The sequence below is a fragment of the Muntiacus reevesi genome, chromosome 9 (assembly GCF_963930625.1).
Source record: "Muntiacus reevesi chromosome 9, mMunRee1.1, whole genome shotgun sequence".
Classification (NCBI taxonomy): domain Eukaryota; kingdom Metazoa; phylum Chordata; class Mammalia; order Artiodactyla; family Cervidae; genus Muntiacus; species Muntiacus reevesi.
Window position 1 is genome coordinate 3,172,481 of NC_089257.1, and position 22,967 is coordinate 3,195,447.

Consider the following 22,967-nt stretch of genomic DNA (forward strand, 5'->3'; position numbering starts at 1 on the left):
CTACCTGGATGTGGTGATTCATTCATTCAATCATTCATTTGCTCAATAGTCTTGTTTCTAAAGGAAAAAACCTTTTTTTAAGGGTAAAACACTTTGACAGACTTGGTGGCACACATCGTATAGGACATAAAGAAGGAGATCTGACTTGTGGTCTAGTTTTGGCAAAAAGGAACTAAACCTGGCTAAGGAAGGCACCTGTTCAGACAACCTAGATTCAGTTTACAAACGTATGATCATAGGGCTTCCCAAATGGCTCAGTGGTAAGGAAAGCGCCTGCCAATGCAGGAGATGTGGGCTCCATCCCTGGGTCGGGAAGACCCCCTGGAGAAGGAAATGGCATCTCAGTCCAGCATTTCTTGCCGGGAGAATCCCATGGACGGAGGAGCCTGGCGGGCTACAGTCCGTGGGGTCACAAAGAGTCGGACACTACTGAGCATGCGTGCACCCAGAACTCTAAGAGCGGATGGCCTAAGAGCGGATGGTCATCTGAGCGGATGGCCTCAACAATGTTAGCTGCTGTTATTGCTCTTGTCACAGTTGCTGCAAACAAGTGAACAAGATGCAGGCTGTGATGAATGACTGCACGAGACGCTCTCCGTGAAGGACTGTGTCCTCCCACTTCCCAGTGCTTCCCCACTCTGCCGCCAGGTCTGGCCGTGTGCCTTGCTTGGGCTGACCGGACGACGGTAAATTTGAGGCAAGCCGAGCTGCAGGCTGTGAAAAAGACTGCCTATCACTGACTCTTCACTTGGAAACTGTGCCACTGCAGGTGAGCATCGCTGGAAGGGTCCGGCAGGTGGATGTGCAGAGGAGAGCCAAGGTGGTCCAGCTGAGGCCACTGTGGGTCAGTCACCCCCGGCCACCCCACCAACTCTTACAGACGTATGAGTGAGCACAGGGGAGGTCTGCCAGGCCCAGCCCAGATCAGCGAGATCAGCCCTAACTCCCAGACTTTGCTGAAATAATACATGGCTGCTACTTTAAGCCATTAAGTTTGAGTGACTTGTTACACAGCAGTAGCTAGCTGATACAAGGGCCAGGGCAGCCCTAGTCTTCTAAAACTCAAAGGCAAATGAGAGAGAAGTCATGGTCTGCCAGGTTTTATTTGTGAAGTCTGCTGTATCTGTGCCAGAGAAAGCTCAAAAGTGCTTTGGAGGGGTTCCCGTAATGGAGGAGGGAAGCCGGCCCCCCTCACAGGACCCCATGGGAGCCCCTCGGGTGGAGGGCAGGCCTGGGGTGGGAGGCGGGGAGGGGCACGTGCAGGCAGGCTGGAGCAGGGCCGCAGCTGGGCGGGCTGAGGCCCCAGGCCGGCTCAGCCCTTGGGGTCGTACACCCGGCCCATGAAGACCGGGAACTTGTGCTGCTGGTCCCAGAGCAGGAAGAGGAAGGGCTGCTGCACGTCGAAGACCAGCAGGTTGCGGGCCACGGAGACCACCGAGGCGGCGGTCGCCTCCACCCCGCTCTCCGTCAGCTCCAGGGTGGCCTGGTGCCGAATCCCAGACACCTGCACGTCTCGGTCCTCCGTCAGCCCACACAGGTTGACCTCGTAGATAAAGTCAAAGTAATCTAGGGCGCAGACGGAGGAAAACAGTGATCAGAGGCCTGCACGGCTGTCAACACGCGGAGCGCAGCCGACATGCGGTAAAACTGTAAATGGAAAGCAACCTCTAAAAACGGTACAAAAAGTGAAATTAAAAAAATAGTCATTTAAAATATTTTTTAAATTAAAATATTACATTAAGAAACAAAACAAGACCCACGCGGAAACCTCAGCAGCTGGAGACACGGGTCCTGAATTTCCGGGGTTGATCCCAAGTTCCAACCCTCTCTTTCTCCTCCTCTTCTTGTCTATCAAAGTGTAATCGCGTTACACTGTGCCTTCCAGTCCCGTTTGTGGGCTCCTTAATCCGTGGGCCCATCTTCACTCCAGTCACCACTTTCTCTCAAGTGGTCAGAGGTCTTGCCCCAACCCCCCCAAAACCCTGAAAAGTGATGCCTCCTCGTCAACAAGAACCTTGGAAGCGAGGTAACGTATCTGAAGGAGGACATACGTACTCAAGTGACATCACACACCAGGGCGTGATGGCATATATCAGCAAACGCGATCATCTCTTAGGAGATCAAGTTTGAGAAAAGAAAATGAAGGGATATGTATGGCACATGTATGTGTTAAGTCCCTCAGTCGTGTCTGACTCTGCGACCCCATGGACTGTAGCCCGCCAGGCTCCTCTGTCCATGGGGTTCTCCAGGCAAGAATCCTGGAGTGGGTTGCCATTTACTCTTCCAGGGGATCCAGGGATCGACCCAGGGATCGAACCCGGGTCTCCTGCATCTCCGGCACTGGCAGGCAGATTCTTTGCCACTGAGCCACTTGGGAAGCCCAACCTGAGACGATGGATGTGAAAAGACTCAAGAGAGTGTTGACCGCATTTTGAAGCCCATTCCCCACCCCCCACAACCTCTTCTCCTCTGGGGGCCCAGGATCAGTCCTGGGGCTGCCAGGACTCACCCAGCATGTCCTGGCTGCTCTGCACCTTGATGCGAGGCATCGTCAGGTGTGTGGGATGGAACTTGGTCATCTCCAGCTTCTTCAGGACAGCATTGAAGACGGTGGCACTGAGAGCCTGCTCCAGGTCTTGGAGATGGTGTTTCACGGTCTGGGGCACCAGGATCACGAAGCTCAGGTTGTGGGACAGCTGCAGGCGGCCCACCTGGAGAGGAAGAGATGCAGCTTGTCAGGCCTCCTACCCCGCGCTCTCCCGGCTCCTGCCCTCTGGGACCCGAGGCTCGTCTCCAGTCCGTACTGTTTCAGCAAGGATCTAGAACTAGGCTCCCAGGCTTTGCCACGAGATGGAGTGGCCAGGCAGGCAGACAGCACTGGTCTGACCCTGTGCTGGTGAGATGCAGAGAAATGAGCCAGTTTCTGATTTCACAGGCTGAGGATCACACCCGTACTCTGCTACTGATGAGCTGTGGAATACAGGCAAGCAATGGGACCCCTCTGAGCCCAGTTCCTTTCACGTATGTTGTGCATAAAGTATAGAATACACATAATGAACCGTCAGAGTTATCAGGTCTGTCCTTTCAAAGACTTTTCATGGCTTTTCCCTGCCTATGAGAGTAGGTATAAACCTCCCGGTCTGGCATTCAACATGGTATACAAGCGGATCCTAGCCTACCTTTGCAGTTTGCCAGTACAAGGACTTAGAACTGGTGGCCAGACAAAAGCAGGAGAGAAATACAGGACCCACAAGTCCCAGACACGAGTGTTCTCAGCTCGGGATGATTTGCCCCCAGTGGACACTTGGTAATGCTTGGAGCTGGCAGAAACAGGCGCAGAGTGCTCCTGGCATCTAGTGGGTAGAAGTCAGGGTTGCTGCTAAATCCTGCAGTGCCGGGGACAGCATCTTATAACGAAGAATTCTCGAACCCAAAGCGTCCATGGTGCCAAGGCTGAGAAACCCCAGACCAATAGAATAGAAGAGACAATCACTGAAATGGCATTATGATTGAGGCTGAACAGATGGACACGAATAATCTAGAATGCAGGATTCAGCTGGGCAATGAAGACGTTAACTGAAACCAATCAATTGTTGGAATTTGAAAAAAGGGTCCAGAAGAAGCAGGTTGCACTGTGATTTATTGCTTGAAGAGCATGGACACTCGGGCGCTGTTGACAGAGGATCTACACAGGGCTCGTTGACCTGACACTGTGCACCCTTCACATCCTGTGTGTGAGCCTTGCCTCTCTGACCAAAAATCACCACGTTGTGGTCTTGACATTCCCAGCTAGCAACCTTAGCATACTTGAGTTGGTAAACCTAACCCCCTTCGTTGGGTAAATACTCCTTAAATCCTAGGAAAATTTGGAACAAAGTATGGGAATGAGAAAATAAAGCAATTCTGTAGTATGAACCCTGGGTGATAAGTCCAGAGTAATCTGTGTTTGTTATTTAAAATAGCGTGTATAATTTTTAAGAGTCAGACATGCTTGTTTTATGCTTTTGGACAAAGAAGGGTAGGATGGTTGCATTCGCTTTGAGAATAAAGTTGAGATGTTGACTAAAAGCTGATTTACTCTTCAAATTTAATTTTCACAAGTGGGCTTGAGGTGCCAGCAAGATATGGACAAACAGGGGTGTAATTCTCTCCTGTCGAGTATTTAACATGCTAAAAAAGAAAATCAAGTATGCCAAATGTATGAAGTGTATTTATAAAGTATATACATAAGCTCAAAATGCTTAGGGGAATATTAGTTAACTGTATTTGTAAATGAAACAAATGGTTTAAAGGAGTTTAATCTGGTCAGTATGGCTTAATTAAAGAACAAATGAAAGTGTTTTATAAAAAATTATGATTATAATGTAATAATGTAATTAATAATTTAACTTCAGCTAAACATTTAAAGGCTTAAGTAAAACTTTGAATTTACAATGAGACTACATCAAATAAGTGAAGTGAAGTGAAAGTCGCTCAGTCGTGTCCAACTCTTTGAGACCCCATGGACTGCAGCACGCCAGGCCTCTCTGTCCATCACCAACTCCCGGAGTTTACTCAAACTCACGTCCATTGAGTCGGTGATGCCATCCAACCATCTCATCCTCTGTCGTCCCCTTCTCCTCCTGCCTTCAATCTTTCCCAGCATTAGGGTCTTTTCCAGTGAGTCAGTTCTTCGCATCAGGTGGCCAAAGTACTGGAGTTTCAGTTTCAGCATCAGTCCTTCCAGTGGATATTCAGGACTGATTTCCTTTAGGATGGACTGGTTGGATCTCTTTCAGTCCAAGGGACTCTCAAGAGTCTTCCCCAAGACTCTGTGCTCTTCTCCATGGACTCTATACAGTCCATGGAATTCTCCAGGCCAGAATACTGGAGTGGGTAGCCTTTCCTGTCTCCAGGGGATCCTCCCAATTCGGGGATAGAACCCTGGTCTCCTGTATTGCAGGTGGATTCTTTACCAGCTGAGCCACAAGGGACGCCCATATCAAATAAAGTATTTGTTTAAAACCTATGGAACTGTAAAGAGTGGGGAAAGTGAAAGTGAAAGTGTTAGTCGCTCAGTCGTGTCTGACTCTGTGACCCCATGGACTGTATCCCGCCAGGCTCCTCTGTCCATGGGATTCTCCCGGCAAGAACACTGGAGTGGACTGCCATTTCTTTCTCTAGGGGATCTTCCCAATCTAGGGATCCAACCCAGGCCTCTTGCCTTGCAGGTGGATTCTTTACTGTCTGAGTCACCCGGCCAATCCCAAAGAGGGAGGGGGGTTGCATAAAACGCCTCCTCTTTTGCCATTAAAAATCCCTCACACTGATACTCTCCCCCCAAATACTCTGAGTTAGAGTGATGCCCCAAACTTGCCATGTATATTCACTCTTTCTGCCTTGTACTTGTATTCTTGTTCTGTTAGATAGTTGGGAATACTGAAAGCCATTGGATCGGGATGGATGGATGGAAAGGTGGAAAAGTGCATGGATGGTTAAGAGTGGTCAAAAGTAACCACTTCTGTGACATCTTCCTAGCCACTCGTTCTGAGTGAGTTGCTCCCTTTAGCATCTTCCATTGAATTCATTAATTTATTCAGCAAACATAATGAGCACTTATTATATGTGGCATTGTTGTAGGCCCTCAGATATTGTAGGGAAAAGAGAAAGTCTCTGATCACAATATCTCAGAGAGATAGACAATACTGCAATTAAATAGGCAAATAGACAATGTAATTCAGATAGTGGTAAGTACAATGCTTTTGAACTATGGTGCTGGGGAAGACTCTTGAGAGTCCTTCTGACAGCAAGGAGATCCAACCAGTCCATCCTAAAGGAAACCAACCCTGAATATTCACTGGGAGGACTGATGCTGAAGCTGAAGCTCCAATACTTTGGCCACCTGATGCAAAGGGCAGACTGCTGGGGAAGATTGAGGGCAGGAGGAGAACGGGCCGCCAGAGGATGAGATGGCTCGATGGCATCACCAACTCAACAGACGTGAGTTTGAGCAAACTCTGGGAGACAGTGAAGGACAGGGAAGCTTGGTGGGCAGAAGTCAATGGGGTCACAAAGAGTTGGACACGACTAGCAACTGAACAATACCAAGACAATACAGTCCCATGGATATATTAGTAATAAAAGAGGATGCTGTTACAGCGTGAGGAGGAGGCGACTTTAAGCAGGGGGAAGGCTCCTCCACCTAGGTGACCTTTTCGCTGACACCGGAGGAGCCGGAGGAACAAGTTCTGTGACAATCAGCCTAGAGAGGGTCCAGCAGAGGGGAAAGGTAGGAAAGCTCCCAAGGAGGAAGCAGTCCTGGCATGTTCCAGAACAGGCCCGATGTTTCCCAGCCCGACACTGCGTCACCGGGCATCTCCTATTGTTTCCTGTGTCACAGGGCTGTGCTGTGCTACCCTAACAAGGCGGACGTGTCTGGTCGTTCATGCACACGCTGCTATTTAAAGCGGAAGGCCAGCGACGGCCTTCTGTACGGCGCATGGAACCTGCTGAGCGTTACGTGGCAGCCTGGATGGCGGGGGTCTGGGGGAGCGGATCCATGCACACGTACGGCTGAGTCCCTCGCTCTTCAGCTGAAGCCATCACAGCGTTGTCTGCTAACCGGCTATGAGTGTGTGCGCGCGTTCAGTCATGTCCGACTCTTCGTGACCCCGTGGACTGTGGCCCACCAGGCTCCTATGTCTATGGAATTTTCCAGGCAAGAATACTAGAGTGGGTTGCCATTTTCTTTTCCAGGGGATCTTCCTGACCCAGGGGTCGAACCTGCATCTCTAGGATTGGTAGGCAGATTCTTTACCACTGAGCCACCTGGGAAGCCCTAACTGGCTATACACCAGTAACAAAACAAAAAGGTTAAGAAATAAATAAATAACAACATAAGGAAGAAAATCAAGAAAATGTCTGGTGTCTCTTCCTTCCCTCTTCATTCACTGAAATCATTCTGTTCAATTTCTCCCGAGGAACTGAAGCCATTTAACACATGCACACGCATGCACTTACTCCATGCATGAACACACGAATATGCCCAGACATGTGCACACGTGTGTACACAGATGCAGGTGTACGCCGGGACACACACAGGGGAGCTCCTAAGCCAGCGGGGTCCACTGGGAAGACACACCGAGGCACGAACAGGAACACGACTCACTTTTTGCCATCTGACGCAGTAGAGACGCAGGAGGAAACTTTAGAATCTTGCTTTCCAACCTCAAATATATAATGCCTCCCTTGGCCCAGGCTGGAGAGGGGGAGAAGGAGAAAAGATAGGGCGGAAACAGAGATGGAAGCAGTAGAAATGACGGGTTTTCAGTGGAAAGGTGCGCCCCACACCGATGGAGCCACAGCAGAAAGAAGTCAGGACGCTCAGGAGGCCCTGAGACAGGAGTGGGGAGCGCCGAGAACTCACCCGGGCCTTCAGAGTCCGGTCTGTGAAGGAGGCCACGGGGTACTTCTTGCTGTTCATCATGGGCACTTTGATGGCAGAGGATTTGACGTAAAAGGGCATCATGCTTGTTCTGCTGTTATCAAACGCTATCTTCCACTTGGCTAGAGGGAAGAGCAGGAGGAGGGTGACTCTAACGCGGGTGGGGGGGAGGAAAGGGAGTCAAACGCTCTGGGGGCACGGGCCAGGGCAGGTACCGCGGGAGCCAGGGGTGGAACCTGGGGCCGAGTGGGTTGAAGCCCGCAGGGGAAGGAGGACCTCAGGATGGGGAGACGCCCCCGTACCGCTCAGGGCCACCGCGTTGAGGAGGATGAGGCGGGTGTCCTCAGGCAGGCTGTCCAGCAGCCGCCTGATCCTGAGGTTGGTCTTCTTGGCCACCCAGTCGTTGATGAGCTCCAAGCTGGCCGCGCTGTTATTCCCCAGGGGCCGCGGGCTGCTGCCATAGAGCCTCTGAGAGGCGTCGGCGAAGCTCTCCCTGATGGCCAGGTCTGGAGGGGCGGGGAGGAGGCGCAGGGCGAGAGGCGGGCTTGAGGTCCTCCCCGGAGCAGCCCTGCAGAGGGGGCTGGCTTCTGCCCCGCGAAGGCATGTGGACCGGGGCTCCAGCCCCGTCCTCCCACAGGCGCTGCGTGAGCCCAGAGCCGGCGAGCCCTGAGCTGCGCGCAGAGGCCCCTTCCGGGCCTCTCCTGCCACCGACCACGGCTCCCACGGCAGATGGTAACTTCCATTCGCCCCTATTTCCCTTCTTTCCTCCCCTTCGTTCAGACCGCTTTCTAGTCTCAGTGGAAGGTCGCAACAAGACTTTCTGGGTTTTGCTCTCCAAAACCCGGGCCCACTAGAGAAAAAAAGTGTTTAGAAGAAAAAATTTTCCTGAACTAAATAGGTAATATTGACTGAAGCTGTATTTTCCACCAAACTAGCAGGACAGGTTTATAGCCAATGAGTAAAAAAGGCAATGTTTCAAAAGAAAAACAAAAGGCAACGTTTCTTGAGTCCCTCTGAGTCATAACTTTCCCATCTGTAAAAAGAGTGTTTTTTTTTCTTTTTTTAAAGATAATGATGTGATAGGTGAGTTTTCTTTCTTTCCTATATTTTCTCAGGTTTTTGTTTTTTTTTTTTGGCCACGCAGAGCAGCACACGGGATCTTAGTTCCCGGACCAGGGATTGAACCCATGCCACCTGCAGTGGAAGCGTGGAGTTCTAACAACTGGATGGCCAGGGAATTCCAATATTTTCTCTGGTTTTTTTTTTTTTTTAAACAGTGAATGGGTATTGCTTTTATAGTTAAAAAAAAAAACAGAGAATTTTTCTCCCAATTTAAAAGTGGATCACACTAAACCTGTAATTTTTAAGCTCAGCAGAACTGAGGTTTCAAATGTAGTCATGTCTGAAGCCCACACACTAATGGGCTCTGGTTGAGGCTGGGTGGGAGTTCAGAGCCTCTCACAAAAAGTGCTACCCCCTCCCCTGCCCGCATCCCTCCCCCCACGCATCCCCTCCCCCCACGCAGCCCCTCCCCACAGCCTCCCTAACTCCCACTCCCACGGGGACTCCTGCAGCAGTTCTGCAGAAACCTAGGGCTCTGGGGAACAAAATCTGAACGGACTGCATTAGATCATTTTGGAAGCTTATTGCTCTGATTGTTGTTATTATTTAATTGCTAAGTCATGTCCGCCTCTTTTGCAACCCCATGGACTGTAGCCTGCCAGGCTCCTCTGTCGGTGGAATTTTCCAGGCAAGAATCCTGGAGTGGGTTGCCATTTCCTCCTCCAGGGGGATCTTCCCAACCCATGGATCAAACCCATGTCTCCTGCATTGGGAGGCGGATTCTTTACCACTGACTGCTCTGATTACCTTACCTAATAATGCAACATATGTAAATGGCAACAAATTCATATAACATAAATGTACAAAGAACAGGAGTCCCAAGACCCCCTGACCCAGGTTAACAAAGTCTCTCTTTTTGTTTCTTGGCCTCACAGCTGGCGGGATCTTAGTTCTCCAACCAAGGCACACACCTGAACTCAACCAGTGAAAGGTCAGAGTCTTAACCACTGGACCATCCGGGAATCCCCAAACTGACATTTTTCTGTCTATTTAATGTCTAGAGCCCTCCAGCCCTCCAGCGCTCTCTGAGCGAATGCCGAGGACTGTTCTCACTTTGATGAAATTGATGGATGCAAATGACTTGCCCGGCACCCAGGAGCCACCGGGTGTTTCTCAGGCCCGCCCTCCTCTGCATTCCTTCCCCTCACCCACTGCTTCTAGTTCTAGCATTCCCTCTGTCCTCTCTTTCCCCAGTGCTATGGATGGATAGATGGTTTAGTCACTCAGTCGTGTCTGACTCTTTGCGACCCCGTGGACTGTAGCCCGCCAGGCTCCTCTGCCCATGGGATTCTCCAGGCAAGGATCCTGGAGGGGGTTGCCATTTCCTCCTCCATCCCCAGTGTTAGGCGCCCACCCAAATCCTGGGGGCTCAGCTCAGCCCCTGACATCCTTCCCCCTGACACTCACCTGAGCTGTGGAAGATCTGAGAGAACGAGGTGAAACCTTCGGACGTGAAGGCATTCAGGGCACGGTGGACACAGCTGAAGTTCTGGGGGTAAGAGAGGAGGCGCTCCAAGCTTTCCTTGGTTTCTCCACCAGCCCCTGCAACAAAGACCAGGGCGGGAGGAGGGACCAGGGTTAAGAGACGGGCTGCAATGTCCGGGCAGGGCAGGGGGGTCAACCCCGTATCATCAGAGCCAGAGATGGTTTCAGAGACAGCACGTCAGAAAGAGAAGGGTGGGGGAATTATGAACAATCCAGAATTTTCTAGGACTAAATATTCCCTTCCTGCATCTTCCTACCTAATTTTAATACCACATGTCACCCAAAGCCTGGTCCAATCACCACTTGTTCCACATGACCTCTTATTTAGTCGGTTCAGGTTTACAACGGTTCAACCTAGAAGCAGGGACACTAGGTCGTCATTAAGAAGACAGAGCACAGACTCATAAAAGATGTCCGATACCCTTCCCTTGTTCATTATTAAATACTTATTGTCCACGCCTTCTGTGTAGCAACAGATAGAATTTAGCAAGCACTCACTCTGATCCAGGCATAGTAACTGCTTCTCCCTTAGTATCTCTTTGAATCTTCACTATAACCCTTTTATGTAAGGACAAGTACTATCCCCATTACGCAGATGAGAAAACTGAGGTTTAAGAGAGGAAGTAATCTACTCATTTTAAGATCATGGAGTTCATAACCTGAGGGTGAAGAAAAGATTCAAGCCATTGGGGGGGGGCAATAAAACAATTAACTGAAACCAATCAAAGGAAATGTGCACCCCAGGGGGCATTTGGCCCATCTGGAGACTTTCTGGGTGTCGTACCTGGAGGTGTGGGGTACCACTGATATCTAGCGGATACAGGCCAGGGGTGTTAGCGTTCTGGGACTCTAGTAGAAAGGTTCCCCTTCTACTAATAGAACAGCTTCCCGTTCCTCATTGTATCGGCTCCAGTAGGCTTCCTGAAATCCCCTCTGGAGTGACAGCTGTTTCCACTGCCTGGAGCACTTTTTTGGGCCATTTCTAAGGTAAATTACCCCAGGGGAGTTGACAGTGGTCTCTCAGGGAAGTGGAGGGATTAACATTTCTTTTACCTCCTACCAAGTTAGGCACTGGGCTGTCAGCTTAATTTTTCTTTTTTCAAAGGGTGACTCAGATGGCAAAGCATCTGCCTGTAATGTGGGAGACCAGGGTTCGATCCCTGGGTTGGAAAGGTCCCCTGGAGAAGGAAATGGCAACCCACTCCAGTACTCTTGCCTGGAAAATCCCATGGACTGAGGAGCCTGGTGGGCTACAGTCCATGGGGTCATAAAGAGTCGGATATGACTGAGCGACTTCACTTTCACAACCATTTCCATTTTACACAGAGGACTCAGGCTCGGAGAAGTTAAGTGATCTGCCCAAGGTCACACAGCTAAAAAGCAACATTATGATGATTCTGCTCTATGTCTCTCTCTTATCATTTCCTTATGGCCTTACCCTGAACCATGGTTGATGGGTTGGAACCTTATTTAGATGTTCTTGCACAGTTCATAGGATTTTATAAGCCGTGCTGCCGATGCTGCTGTTTACTCACTAAAACGTGTCTAACTCTTTGCAACCCATGGACTGTGGCCTGCCAGGCTCCTCTGTCCATGGAATTCTCCAGGCAAGAATACTGGAGCGGGTTGACATTTCCTCCACGAGGGGATCTTCCCGACCCAGGGGTTGAACCCATGTCTCCTGCAATGGCAGGCAGTCTTGACCACTGAGCCACCTGGGAAGCCCTTTATAATCAGTAAAGCCTATTAAATCATTGCTAAATGAAAGAATAAATGTAAGTTCCAGAATAAAAAGATTCCCCTCCCCCACCGTAGCCCATTTTTACAGCTTCCTTCCTGAGGCATTTTTTCTTTTTTTTTTTCTCTTAAAGTCGCTCAGTCGTGTCCTACTCTTTGGGACTCCATGGACTAATGTAGCCCACCAGGCTCCTCTGTCCATGGGATTCTCCAGGCAAAAATACTGGAGTGGGTTGCCATTTCCTTCTCCACGAGATCTTCCCAACCCAGGGATCGAACCCAGGTCTCCCGTGTTGCAGGAGACGCTTTAATATCTGAGCCACCAGGGAAGCCCTCTTTGTGACCCCATGGACTATAGTGCATGGAATTCCCCAGGCCAGAACACTGGAGTGGGTAGCCTTTCCCTTCTCCAGGGGATCTTCCCAACCCAGGGATCGAACCCAGGTCTCCCACATTGCAGGTGGACTCTTCACCAGCTGAGCACCAGGGAAGCCCAAGAATACTGGAGTGGGTAGCCTATGCCTTCTCCAGGGGATCTTCCCGACCCAGGAATTGAACCGGGGTCTCCTGCATTGCGGGCGGATTCTTTACCAGCTGAGCCACGAGGGAGCCTGCCTCAGGGAACGTCAAACGCATGAACTGGAGAGAAGGCGGGCTCTCACCGAGCAGGGTTTGGGTGAGGAGGCTGGCGATGCTGAAGGGGGAGAAGATGAAGTTGGTCTCCTTCTTCTTCAACACGGAGAAGTCGTGATAGAGCTTCAGGGAGAAGTCTGTCAGCGCCTCCCCCAGCACCGCCTCTGCTGCGCGGATCTCCGCGTCAGAGCAGGAGGTGACGGGCGCTGGGCAGAAGGGCTCAGCAGCGGGCTGGGTGGTTGGCTGGACCGGTTCGGTGGCGGGCTGGCTGAAGGCCTCGGTGGCAGCATCTTGGACGACGGTCAGGTTAGTCATCGGCAAGGTGGAAGAGCCCTCGTTGCCTTGACCGGTCAGGTTAGTCATCGGCAAGGTGGAAGAGCCCTCGTTGCCTTGACCGGTCAGGTTTGTCATCGGCAAGGTGGAAGAGCCCTCGTTGCCTTGAATGGACTCGTTGTCAGGAATACCTCCTTTCTGGCTGTCTCCTTCGCTTTCCCCTTCTTGTAAGCTCCCTGGGCCGACGATCATATCTGAGGCGACTCTGTCCTGTGGTTCAAGAGACTTTCTTTCTTTCTTTTATTATGAGGCACAGCCCCCTTTAAACACAAACACTCAAAGCGAAGGTGGGATGTGTTGCTTAGTTGCTAAGTCTGTCAGGCTCCTGTAGCCCGCCAGGCTCCTCTGTCCATAGGATTTCCCAGGCAAGAACACTGGAGTGGGTTGTCATTTCCTTCTCCAGGGGATCTTCCCGACCCAGGGATCGAACCCACATTGGCAGGTGGATTCTTTACCGCTGAGCCACCAGGGCATAGAAGGTGAGATACCAGAGAATTGTTCCTGGCAAAGCTTGGTGGGACAGGGGCCTGCCTGGAGCCCCCACCATGGATTGCTTCAGAGAAAGCCCGCATTATCCCATTTAACTGACAAACAAAACCGATGCTGAGACATTAAGCAACTAGCTCAAGGTCTTAAGAGAAGCCGGAGGAAAAACTAGGGGTCAGACTTGGGTCTCTGCTTCCAGATGCCTTGATCACCACCACATCATCTGATTCATCTCAAAGGGCAATGCTAAAGTCAACTTCGGCACACGCCCACGGAATGCACACGCCAAGGTAAACACCCCCCCTTTCTCCCGGGCTCACCCCTTACCCCTGACCTCCGGGGCCACTGGGGGGAGCCTTCCCACCCTCACCCCGCAGCTCAGGTTTCCACGACGACCTCTTGCTTTTTCGTTGCAAAATGCTGTCCATCTCCTTTGCCCTTCCGCTTTATTCTCCACTTTGTACACCAGGGCCGGTCGCTCCCCTAAGTGCCAGGCTCCCGGCCACCGCAGCGGTACCGCGGCCCAGGCAGGGTTAGACCCCGCGTGGGTCTGCGTCCCTGCTCTTTCCAAGCTGTGTACTCAACGCCGGTGGGAGGACCCCCGGGCCGACCCCACCAGGAGCTCACCTAATCCCCCGGAGCCTGAAGGGTTAACCTCAGCCGCGCTCCCGCCCGGCCGCGCAGGGGTCACTCACCCCAGCCAGCAGCAGCAGCAGGAGGGTCAGCGGGGTCATCCTGGAGGCCTGGGAGGCGCCGTCAGCCCGGACCTGCAGGGCCAGCCGGCTTCGGGTGCCAGCTCCCAGCCCGGGGGCCGGGGCCCTCCCGCACGCCCACCCCCGCGGGGCCCGCCCCATTCAGCGCCCCCCGCCGCCGCCCGCCCGCCCGCCTCCTCCCGGCGCCTCCCCCTGGGGTGCAGTTCCCAGACCGCGTCCCTTTCCCGGCTCCGGCTGGCCCGCGTCCCAGCCCCTCCCAGGCCCGAGGCGTCCACCTGCTCCGTCTAGGGGGTCCCGCTGCAACTCAGCAATGAAGCCGGGGCCTGGGAGGGGGGCGGGCCGGGAGGGGGCCGGGGGAGGGGAGCGGAGGCGAGGGGAGGGCAGCGGCGACGCCCAGAGACCGCAGAGGCGAGGGGAGCCTGGGGGAGGGAGGGAAGCCAGGACCGGAGCCCGCCTCGCTCCCCAGACCCCCATCCGCCGGCGCCAAACCTGCTCCAGACTCCCGATCGCTGCGCTGCCTCGGGCGGACTCAGCGGCTAGTCCCCCAGGGCTGGGGAGGCTGGGGTGGGTGGGGGTTCGGTCGTAGCTATTGGTTGGCCCAGGCCACTGCCCAGTTACAAATTAAGGCGGACAGACCGCTGGTGTGGTTTCCCGTAAATCAGGCTGGGCCGGACCACTTGGTCCAGCCCCCGCTTGGAATTTCAGCTCGAAGCCCCTGGTGATCCGGGCGGGGGAAGCTGGGGTGCAGACCTCGGGTGGGCACAGCCAGGCGTCCTCTGCTCCCTCCGCACGGGCGGTGATGGAGCCGTCCCAGACCCCAAATGTGCTCCGCAGCTTACCCGCAAGCTGCCTTCCCGGAACTGCTCGTTGGGCTGGATCCCTAAAGGAACGCTCTGGAAAGAGGCCCGGAGGTGCCCATTGGATGCAATAGCTAAGAGCCTCGCAGCACTTAAATGTCTGGCTCACTTGGTGAGCCTTCTCTTGAAGATGAAGCCTGGACTGGACCTCCTGCGGTCCTGACTTCACCCGCTCACCTCTGTGGTTGGTCCCCCTTCTTTTCTTGGCGACCTGGAGCCTGCGGTGGCACCCCTCTGTAACACGCCAGGGATCTGGGACACCCAGTCCAGCAAGCATTCGCCTTAAGTGAAAACCAGAAACCTTGGGAAAAACAAAACCGAAACCAGAAAGGAAAAAAAACAACCCAGAAAGCTGGGCGTTTGTGTCGAGGGGTGGGAGGCTGGAGACTGGGGGCCGACAGACCCGCTGTGAGACCTGGCTTGTGTGTGACCCCAGCTTTCCCTCTCCGTAGCTAGCTTCCGTCTCAGGGTTCCCAGGTAACATAAATACAGGAAGAAGCTCAATTAAATTTGAATTTCAGATAAACAAAGAAAAGTTTCTTTGAAAATGTGTCCCATGCAATATCAGGACCCGCTGCTGCTCCTAAGTCACTTCAGTCGTGTCTGACTCCTAGCGACCCCTTGGACCACAGCCTACCGGGCTCCTCCATCCATGGGATTTTCCAGCCAAGAGTACTGGAGTGGGGTGCCATCGCCTTCTCCGAATATCAGGACCTACTTACAGTAAAAAAAAATTTTTTTTTTGTGGACGTTTATCTGAAATTCAGATTTAACTAGACATTCTGCATCTGATTTGCTAAATCTGGCAACCCTACCTCTGCAAAACACAGTGATCTCTGATGGCCTGATAAAGCTCTGATGCTCTGTGGTCGGGTCACGGCCAGGCTTGTCCTGTTTGGCACATTCTGGAAAGTTGGCTGCTAGCACCAGAGCCGCTGTTCCAACGGGCTGATCAGGAAGGGGAACAAGACAACACTTATGGGCTCCTTCCATGGGACAGACTCACAAAAACGGCGCTGGCTCTGCAGGTCCTCGTTCCTTGGGGCCGCGGGGGAACCTCCCAAGTCAGGCGAAGTCCCTTTGCATCCTGCCGTGGCCGCCAACAGCTCTGCACACAGTGGTACTCCTCCATCCCCAGGGCGCGAGCTGGGGCCAACCTGGACGTAGGAGACAGCTGAACAGAAAGAAGCTGGTGCAAAGCACCTCCTTCATCCTTTCATTAATGCTCATGACATCTACGAAATGGGTGCTAACATTAATTCCATCTGAAACGAATTTTAAAAAATGAGACTCTGACTTCCCGGGTGGCGTGTGGATAAGAATCTGCCTGCCAATGCAAGGGACCCGGGTTCCATCCCTGGTCTGGGAAGATCCCGCGTGCCCCGGAGCAGCTAGGCTTGTGCACGACGATTGCTGAGGCCTCCCCCAGCGCCCACCGCCTGTCCTGCAGTTACTGAAGCCTGTGCGCCCAGAGCCTGTGGCCCAGAACCAGCAAAGCCACAGCAGTGAGAAACCCGTGATCCACGATGAAGGGTAGTCCCCGCTCGCCGCAACTCGAGAAAGCCTGAGCACAGCAAGACCAGAGCCTCCAAAAACCAACTCATTAATTTTAAAAAACGAGGCTCAGTGCTCGCTTCGGCAGCACATATACTAAAATTGGAACGATACAGAGAAGATTAGCATGGCCCCTGCGCAAGGATGACACGCAAATTCGTGAAGCGTTCCATATTTAAAAAAAAAAAAAGAGAGAGACTCAACAGAAATCATTTGATTCACCTGACATTGCACGGCTAGTGACGGAGCCAGTATGTGGGCCGCGTCTGTCTGAGCTCCAGGCGCGGCGCCAACCCCTATGAATTCCCGGCACAGGCCGTGAGCCAGTCTGAAGCCGGCAGCCGGGTGACCATCCTGTGTCCGGCGGCAGGACCGCGGAGCTCTGCGCCCCAGGGTCTCAGGGCGGACGAGGACCAGCGGAGAGGTCTTCCCAAGCTCCGTCGGACCTCTCGGCTCTTTGGCCAAAGCTGTCTCTTCTGGACATTTAAAGGGTGTCTCTGCTTTGTGGCTACTGTCTTGCCTGATGGAACTGGGAGCCAAGCTGAAGCCCTTTTCCGCTGTGAATGGCCTGAGGTTGACTTAATCAGGCTGTTTGCCTTCGTGTGGGCAATCGGATGGCTTCCCTCATAGCTCAGTTGGTAAAGAATCCGCCTGCAATGCAGGAGATCCTGGTTCAATTCCCGGGTCGGGAAGATCTGCTGGAGAAGGGATAGGCTACCCACTCCAGTATTCTTGGGCTTCCTTTGTGGCTTAGCTGGTAAAGAATCCTCCCGCAATGCTGAAGACCTGGGTTCAATCCCTGGGTTGGGAAGATCCCCTGGAGAAGGGAACAGCTCCCAACTCCAGTATTCTGAGCTTCTGTGACTCAGCAAATCCAGGGTTTCTGTGTCATGAGAACGGTCCCTTCCAATGGGTGAGGAGGGATGAGCTCCCAGGAGGCCCTTTCCCCTGCATATCTGCAGATGTGTGCGTGGCTTCACCCCCTACGGGGTTCCTGGTGTTCAGTAAATTCAAGTTCTCACTGAAGCTCTTTCTGTAAAGCATTTTATCATTTTTTTTTGTCCATCTCCGGTCCACCCTCAGATACAGACGGTACCATCTGCTATGGGTGAAGGCTTTCTCACAACCTGCATGCCTGTAGTTTCTCCTCGGAAGAAGAATTACCCAAAAGTTGGGATTAGGGCAGAAGACTCAGGGTCACCAGACTCTCAGAACACAGAGAATCATTCGGATGATCATTTCCTCGTTTCACTCACAGAGGGCACACGAGTATCACCACAGACGCAGTGAGGCCGAGTGTGCGCAAAGAATGTCTTGGGCATTAGGCCTCAGTCCTCTCCTCGGAATCCTGGCTGAGGAACACCATTCAAGGAGAAGAAAAGAAAATTTTTTTAAATTTACTTTTATTTATCTGGTTGCACCAGGTCTTAATTGCAGCCTGTGGGATCTAGTTCCCTGACCAGGGATTGAACCTGGGTCCCCTGCAATGGGATCATGGAGTCTTAACCCCTGGACCACCAGGGAAGTCCCTCATTTCTTATTTACTATGGATCAGAGCCCAGGGTCTGTAATGGTAGATGTTGACCTGCCAAAAAGGATAAGATGCAAATCTTTTCTGTCTGCCAGAGAGGCGAGTGAGGTGGAAACATTTCTATATTGGCCCTGCCAGGTAGACCAGATGCACAGCTTTACGTAGGCCGTGCATGATTCGAGCTAATCATCTCTCTTATGTGTGTACAGCAACACACTGCCTAATCGACCGCTACCCGGAGCTCTCGCTTGTGTGGGGGGTGGACGCTTTGTGAGGAAGGGCGGGTGCTGACAGCCCCGTCTGACTTCCTGCAGCCTTCTCCGCGGAAGCCCCGGGTGCTGGTCGGGTGAGGGGCCTGCAGCCAGTACTCCTGGACATCTTCTCATCACGCTGTCCCCTGCGGGCTGTTTCCTGCTCAACTTTCCAGGACCAAGTCTTCCTGGGAACCCACTAGAGAGTCTAAACTCACAGGACTTTTCTGCTGAAGACCCTCTTGTTAGGTATTAGCACTCCCATATTCATTGTAGCACTAGTCACAAGGCTGAAAATGTGAAGACCAGCAAGAAAAGGTGATGTGTACATACAACGGAGAAATATTCAGCCGTAAAAAAGAAGGATATTTTATAACACAAGACTACACGAGTGGGCCTTGAGGACATCATGCTGAGTGAAATAAGCCAGACATAGGCAAGTATTGCCTGATTCCACTTACGTGTGATACCTCGAGTAGTCAAATTCGTAACATCAGAGGCTGGAATGGTAGTTACCAGAGCTGGGTGGGAGATGGGGGTGGAGAATTATTGATCCATAGACATAAAAATTCAGTTAAGTAAGAAGAAGCCCTTGGGAATTCCCTGGTGGTCCAGTGGGTAGAAATTCACGCTTTCACTGCTGAGGGTGCAGGTTCAATCCTTTGTCAGGGAACTAAAATCCCACAAGCACAGCCAAAAAAAAAGATAGACAAGCTCTAGAGATCTGCTATACAATATTGAACCTACAGTCCACACCAACGTACACTTAAAAAAATCTAAGAGACTAGACCTCATGTTAAGTGTTATCACAACAAAATAAAACCCTCTATTTTCATCTTCCATCCGTCTACTGGTAGGACATAGTTGGGAATGAAAGACAAAGACTTGGATTAGGTCCAAATAATTATTGAGAAGCAAACACCAAACCCTGACTCACAACCTATTTGAAGACCCTGGAAGGTCAAGGAAAACAAAGCTTTTCTGAGGAGAACAAAAATGTATTTCGACTCCTGATGGGTATTCTAAATGGGCTCATTTATTTCTTTCTAAGGAAATTTTATGGGCTTCCCTGGTGGCTCAGACGGTAAAAAGTCCACCTACGCTGCAGGAGACGCAGATTCAATTCCTGGGTTGGAAAGATCCCCTGGAGAAGGCAATGGCTCCCCACTCCAGTATTCTGCCTGGGAAATTCCATGGACAGAGGAATTCTCTGTCCTGGCAGGCTACAGTTCATGGGTTGCAAAGAGTCTGAGAGGACTGAGCAAGTAACACTTTCAAGGAAATTTTATGCTACAGCGTCACATGTGTACTTTGTAAAAATTTTCAAACAATCCAGACGTTTATGAAATGAAAAGTTATTCCAGATACAGCTTTGGGTAACAGTTTCAAGTGTATTCTTAGAGATTCTCTAGTTGTGCAGTTATGTCTGCCTCTCACACACATAACAATTACTCTTCCCTCATTTCTTTTCTCACTTGAGTATCACAGACACTGTTCCAAGTCGTTGCAGGCAGTTGTACCTCCTTCTTCCTTACAACTGCCTAGTGTTCCTTTGTGTGCGTGTATCACCAACTTTCTTTGGTCTTACACGGACAGACATTTGCGTTGATTCCAAGCTGAGCGGCGAAGAATTGGTGCTTTTGAACTGCGGTGCTGGAGATGACTTTTGAGAGTCCCTTGGACTGCAAGGAGATCCAACCAGTCCATCCTAAAGGAGATCAGTCCTGAATATTCATTAGAAGCTGAAACTCCAATACTTTGACCACCTGATGCCAAGAGCTGACTCATTTGAAAAGACCCTGATGCTGGAAAAGATTGAAGGCGGGAGGTGAGGGGACAACAGAGGATGAGACGGTGGGATGGCATCACTGACTCAATGGACTTGAATGTGAGCAAACTCTGGGAGACGGTGAAGGACAGAGGAGCCTGGCGTGCTGCAGTCCGTGGGGTAGAAAGGGGTCAGACCTGACCTGGCGACTGAACACCCACAGCCTGGCCCCCCCTGCGCTATGGCTCCAGGGGGCTCCCTCCGGCCTGCCCGCCTTTACCCTCCTCACTCAGCAGCTTGCCCGGTTCTCTGCCACATTCACGCCTCTAACCTTTGGTTCCAGCTCTCTGCTGTCGCCGATTTGGGTAGAAAACCCGGGTCTGGACAGTACTCAGTTGTGAATCCGGTTCCTCACGGAATGCGATGTCTTCCTTTGACCCGCTGCTCCCGCCTCCCGCCCCGGGATGACAGTGCCTGCCCCAGCCCTGGGGGCCAGCCGCCTGCCCACCCCTCATCCATCCCCGCCTGACAAGGGGGCAGGGAGCCAGCACCCTGGTGCCGCCCGAAGTGGCCGTGAAGCCACGTAGCCGCTAACCCCACTGAGGACTTTTCTCCGCTGCACCCGCTAACAGGTAATTACTTTTGCCCTACAAACCTTGCAAGCATCTCATCATACACGTATTTACCTGCCACAGATGGGAGATTTTCAGATAGAAGAGGGGCTACACATTCCCACCCCCGCCCAGGGCCCTGTGATCAGACGCAGGGCAGAAAGGGGAAAACACATGTGTCTTTGAGCCACCCTGACTCGGATTCAAATCCTATTTTTCTACTTTAAAAAATTATTAACTAAAAAATACTATTTATTTATTTGACCGTGCTGGGTCTTACTAGTGGCACACAGGATTTTTAGTTGGGGTGTGTGAACTTTGAATTCGAATGTGGGGCCTAATTCCCTCACCGGGGATTGAACCCCTGACCCTGCATTAGGAGTTTGGAGTCTTAGCCACTGGACCACAGGGACGTCCTTACTTTCCTACTTATTAACTATCTTGGGGAGGCAGGAGGGACTTAACCTCTCTGAGGAGTCATAGTTTCAGAATCTGGTTGATATGGAGGTTGTACTGTCTCCCCTACAGGGTCATTTTGAGGATTAGGTAAGACAGGTGACAGATACTTAAAACGCATTCGAAAAGATAGCTTTTGAGTGCTGTTCCAGAAAAAGCCATCATGTTTGTTTCCCGTTAGCGTGGTCATAAATTGGGTGCTTGTGAATGCGGTTTTACATCAAAAAGGGTTTGTTCTTGAGCCAAGCATCCTTGTGAGCCCATCTAGACTTTTAATTTTATTTGCTTTTATATTTTGGTCTCACTTCCTGGCCTGTGGGACCTTCATTCCCAGCCAGGGATCGAACCCACATCCCTTGCACTGGAGGCATGGAGTCTTTACCACTGGACCAAGGAAGCCCCTAATCCCATTTTATGATGAGACACGTAACACAGAAGAAATCTGCAATGGCCGCCCGGTGTCTTTGTAACATTAAAAAACTACAGTGATTCGTAAAGAAAATTGCACAAAATAAATGTACAGTTTAACAAATATTATAAAGTTCACATCCATGTAACCACAACCTGCTCAAAACTAGGTTATTCTTGTCAAGCTATAAACACAAGTCTGTTTCCCTACAGGAAGCCACGACTGGAAGGTTGCAGTCATCACTTCCTTACTTTTCTTCATATGCTTGCTCCTATGTGACCACTCTCACACAGTATCGGTAGCTTTGCCCATTTTTGAAGCTTATATAAATGAAATCACTCAGTGTGTATTCTGAGGCCTCTGGGTTTTCTCACATAAAGGCACAGTTTGCCCTTACGATCTGTCCATATCGTGGCACGTAGCTGTGGTTCGTTCGTGTCCGTTGTCCTGTAGAGTTCTATTATGTGAGTACACCACAGGGTCGTCTGCTCTAGACGGATGGGCACCAGCTTCCAGCTCTGTACGAGGCAGCTATGAACAGGCCTGAGCGTGGGGCCGGTTTCTCTAGGGTCTGTCCCCAGGATGGTCATTGCTGAGTCAAAAGGTGTGAGCACCTTCACTTTCTCTACCACTTCCAAAGTGAGTTTGCGATTTAAACTCTCTTAGCAATTTATCAAGCTGTTGGGATAGTGAACTTCATGAATCAAGTGGACTGGGCCATCGTGCCCAGGTATTTGGTTGAACATTGTTCTGGAAGATTGGATATTTCTCTGGAGCATTTTTTTCCCATAAGATATTAATATTTAAATCAGTGGGCTGTGAGTAAAGTAGATCACCCCTTATAATGTGGATGGGCCTCATCCAATCAGCTGATGGTCTTAATTGAACAAAGACTGACCGCCCCTAAACAAGATGTTCTGCCAGTAGACAGCCTGTGGACTCTGACAACGATTCTCCCGAGTCCAGCCTGCCAGCTTATCCCATCAGGTTTAGGACTCACCAAGTCTCCAGAATCATGTGAATCAGTTCCTCAAAATAAACTTCTCTCTTTCTTTCTCTCTCTACCCCATCTAACGAGACATCCAGAACACATACATACACCCATAACATATATATATGAGATTCTGCACACCCAGTGCAGATGTTCCAAGTTTGACCCTACATGCCATAACTAAAGACCCTGCATGCCTCAGCCAAGGTCTGGTGCAGCCAAATAAGTAAACATATATTTTTAAAAAATTTCTATCCTAATTTAACCCTGTACTTCCACTTCAGGCTCTCTGTATGAGGCTGGAAGGTGGTAGGAGATGGACTAACTTCTGACCCAGAGGGTCTAGGGGAGACGGAGCTTTCCCTCCACCCAGTCCATCAGCAAGCCTTTCAGTAACATCTCTGGAATGTATCCCGAATCCTCTCACCTTTCTCCTCTGGGGCATGAGCCCAGTCTACCACAGTCCTTCATCACCTGGACCACTGAAGAGCTTCCTAACTGGTTTCCAGGCTTTCATGCTGCCTCTTCCATGCATTCTGCATTCAGCAGCCAGAATTGTAAAAAACTGGAGTTGATCTTCCACAGAAGACCATTCTGATGGGAAGTC

The 22,967-nt window shown here is 51.3% G+C and overlaps 1 protein-coding gene and 1 non-coding gene across 2 annotated transcripts; one reads left to right on the forward strand and one right to left on the reverse strand.

The window, feature by feature from the left end:
- Positions 1-1,084: 1,084 nt before the first annotated feature.
- On the reverse strand, positions 1,085-15,118 carry SERPING1 (serpin family G member 1). The gene is made up of 9 exons (XM_065944453.1): positions 14,967-15,118; positions 14,683-14,825; positions 13,915-13,986; positions 12,430-12,943; positions 9,953-10,087; positions 7,726-7,929; positions 7,406-7,545; positions 2,510-2,711; positions 1,085-1,566 (listed from the first exon to the last, which is right to left on the reverse strand). The coding sequence occupies exons 1-9, from the start codon at positions 15,064-15,066 to the stop codon at positions 1,313-1,315; spliced, it is 1,764 nt and encodes a 587-aa protein (XP_065800525.1). The 5' UTR covers positions 15,067-15,118; the 3' UTR covers positions 1,085-1,312.
- Positions 15,119-16,415: 1,297 nt separating this feature from the next.
- Positions 16,416-16,522, forward strand: LOC136176183 (U6 spliceosomal RNA). The gene has a single exon (XR_010664550.1). It is a non-coding gene; the product is annotated as a U6 spliceosomal RNA (small nuclear RNA).
- Positions 16,523-22,967: the final 6,445 nt, after the last annotated feature.

Excerpts from the sequence above, each read along its gene's own strand:
- SERPING1 (XM_065944453.1), bottom strand. The coding sequence starts at position 15,066 with ATGCTTGCTGGACTGGGTGTCCCAGATCCCTGGCGTGTTACAGAGGGG. Across the intron at positions 14,826-14,966 it reads AAGGGGGACCAACCACAGAG|AGCGTTCCTTTAGGGATCCA; the intron begins GTGAGCGGGTGA and ends GCCTCTTTCCAG. Across the intron at positions 7,546-7,725 it reads CAACGCGGTGGCCCTGAGCG|CCAAGTGGAAGATAGCGTTT; the intron begins GTACGGGGGCGT and ends TCTTCCCTCTAG.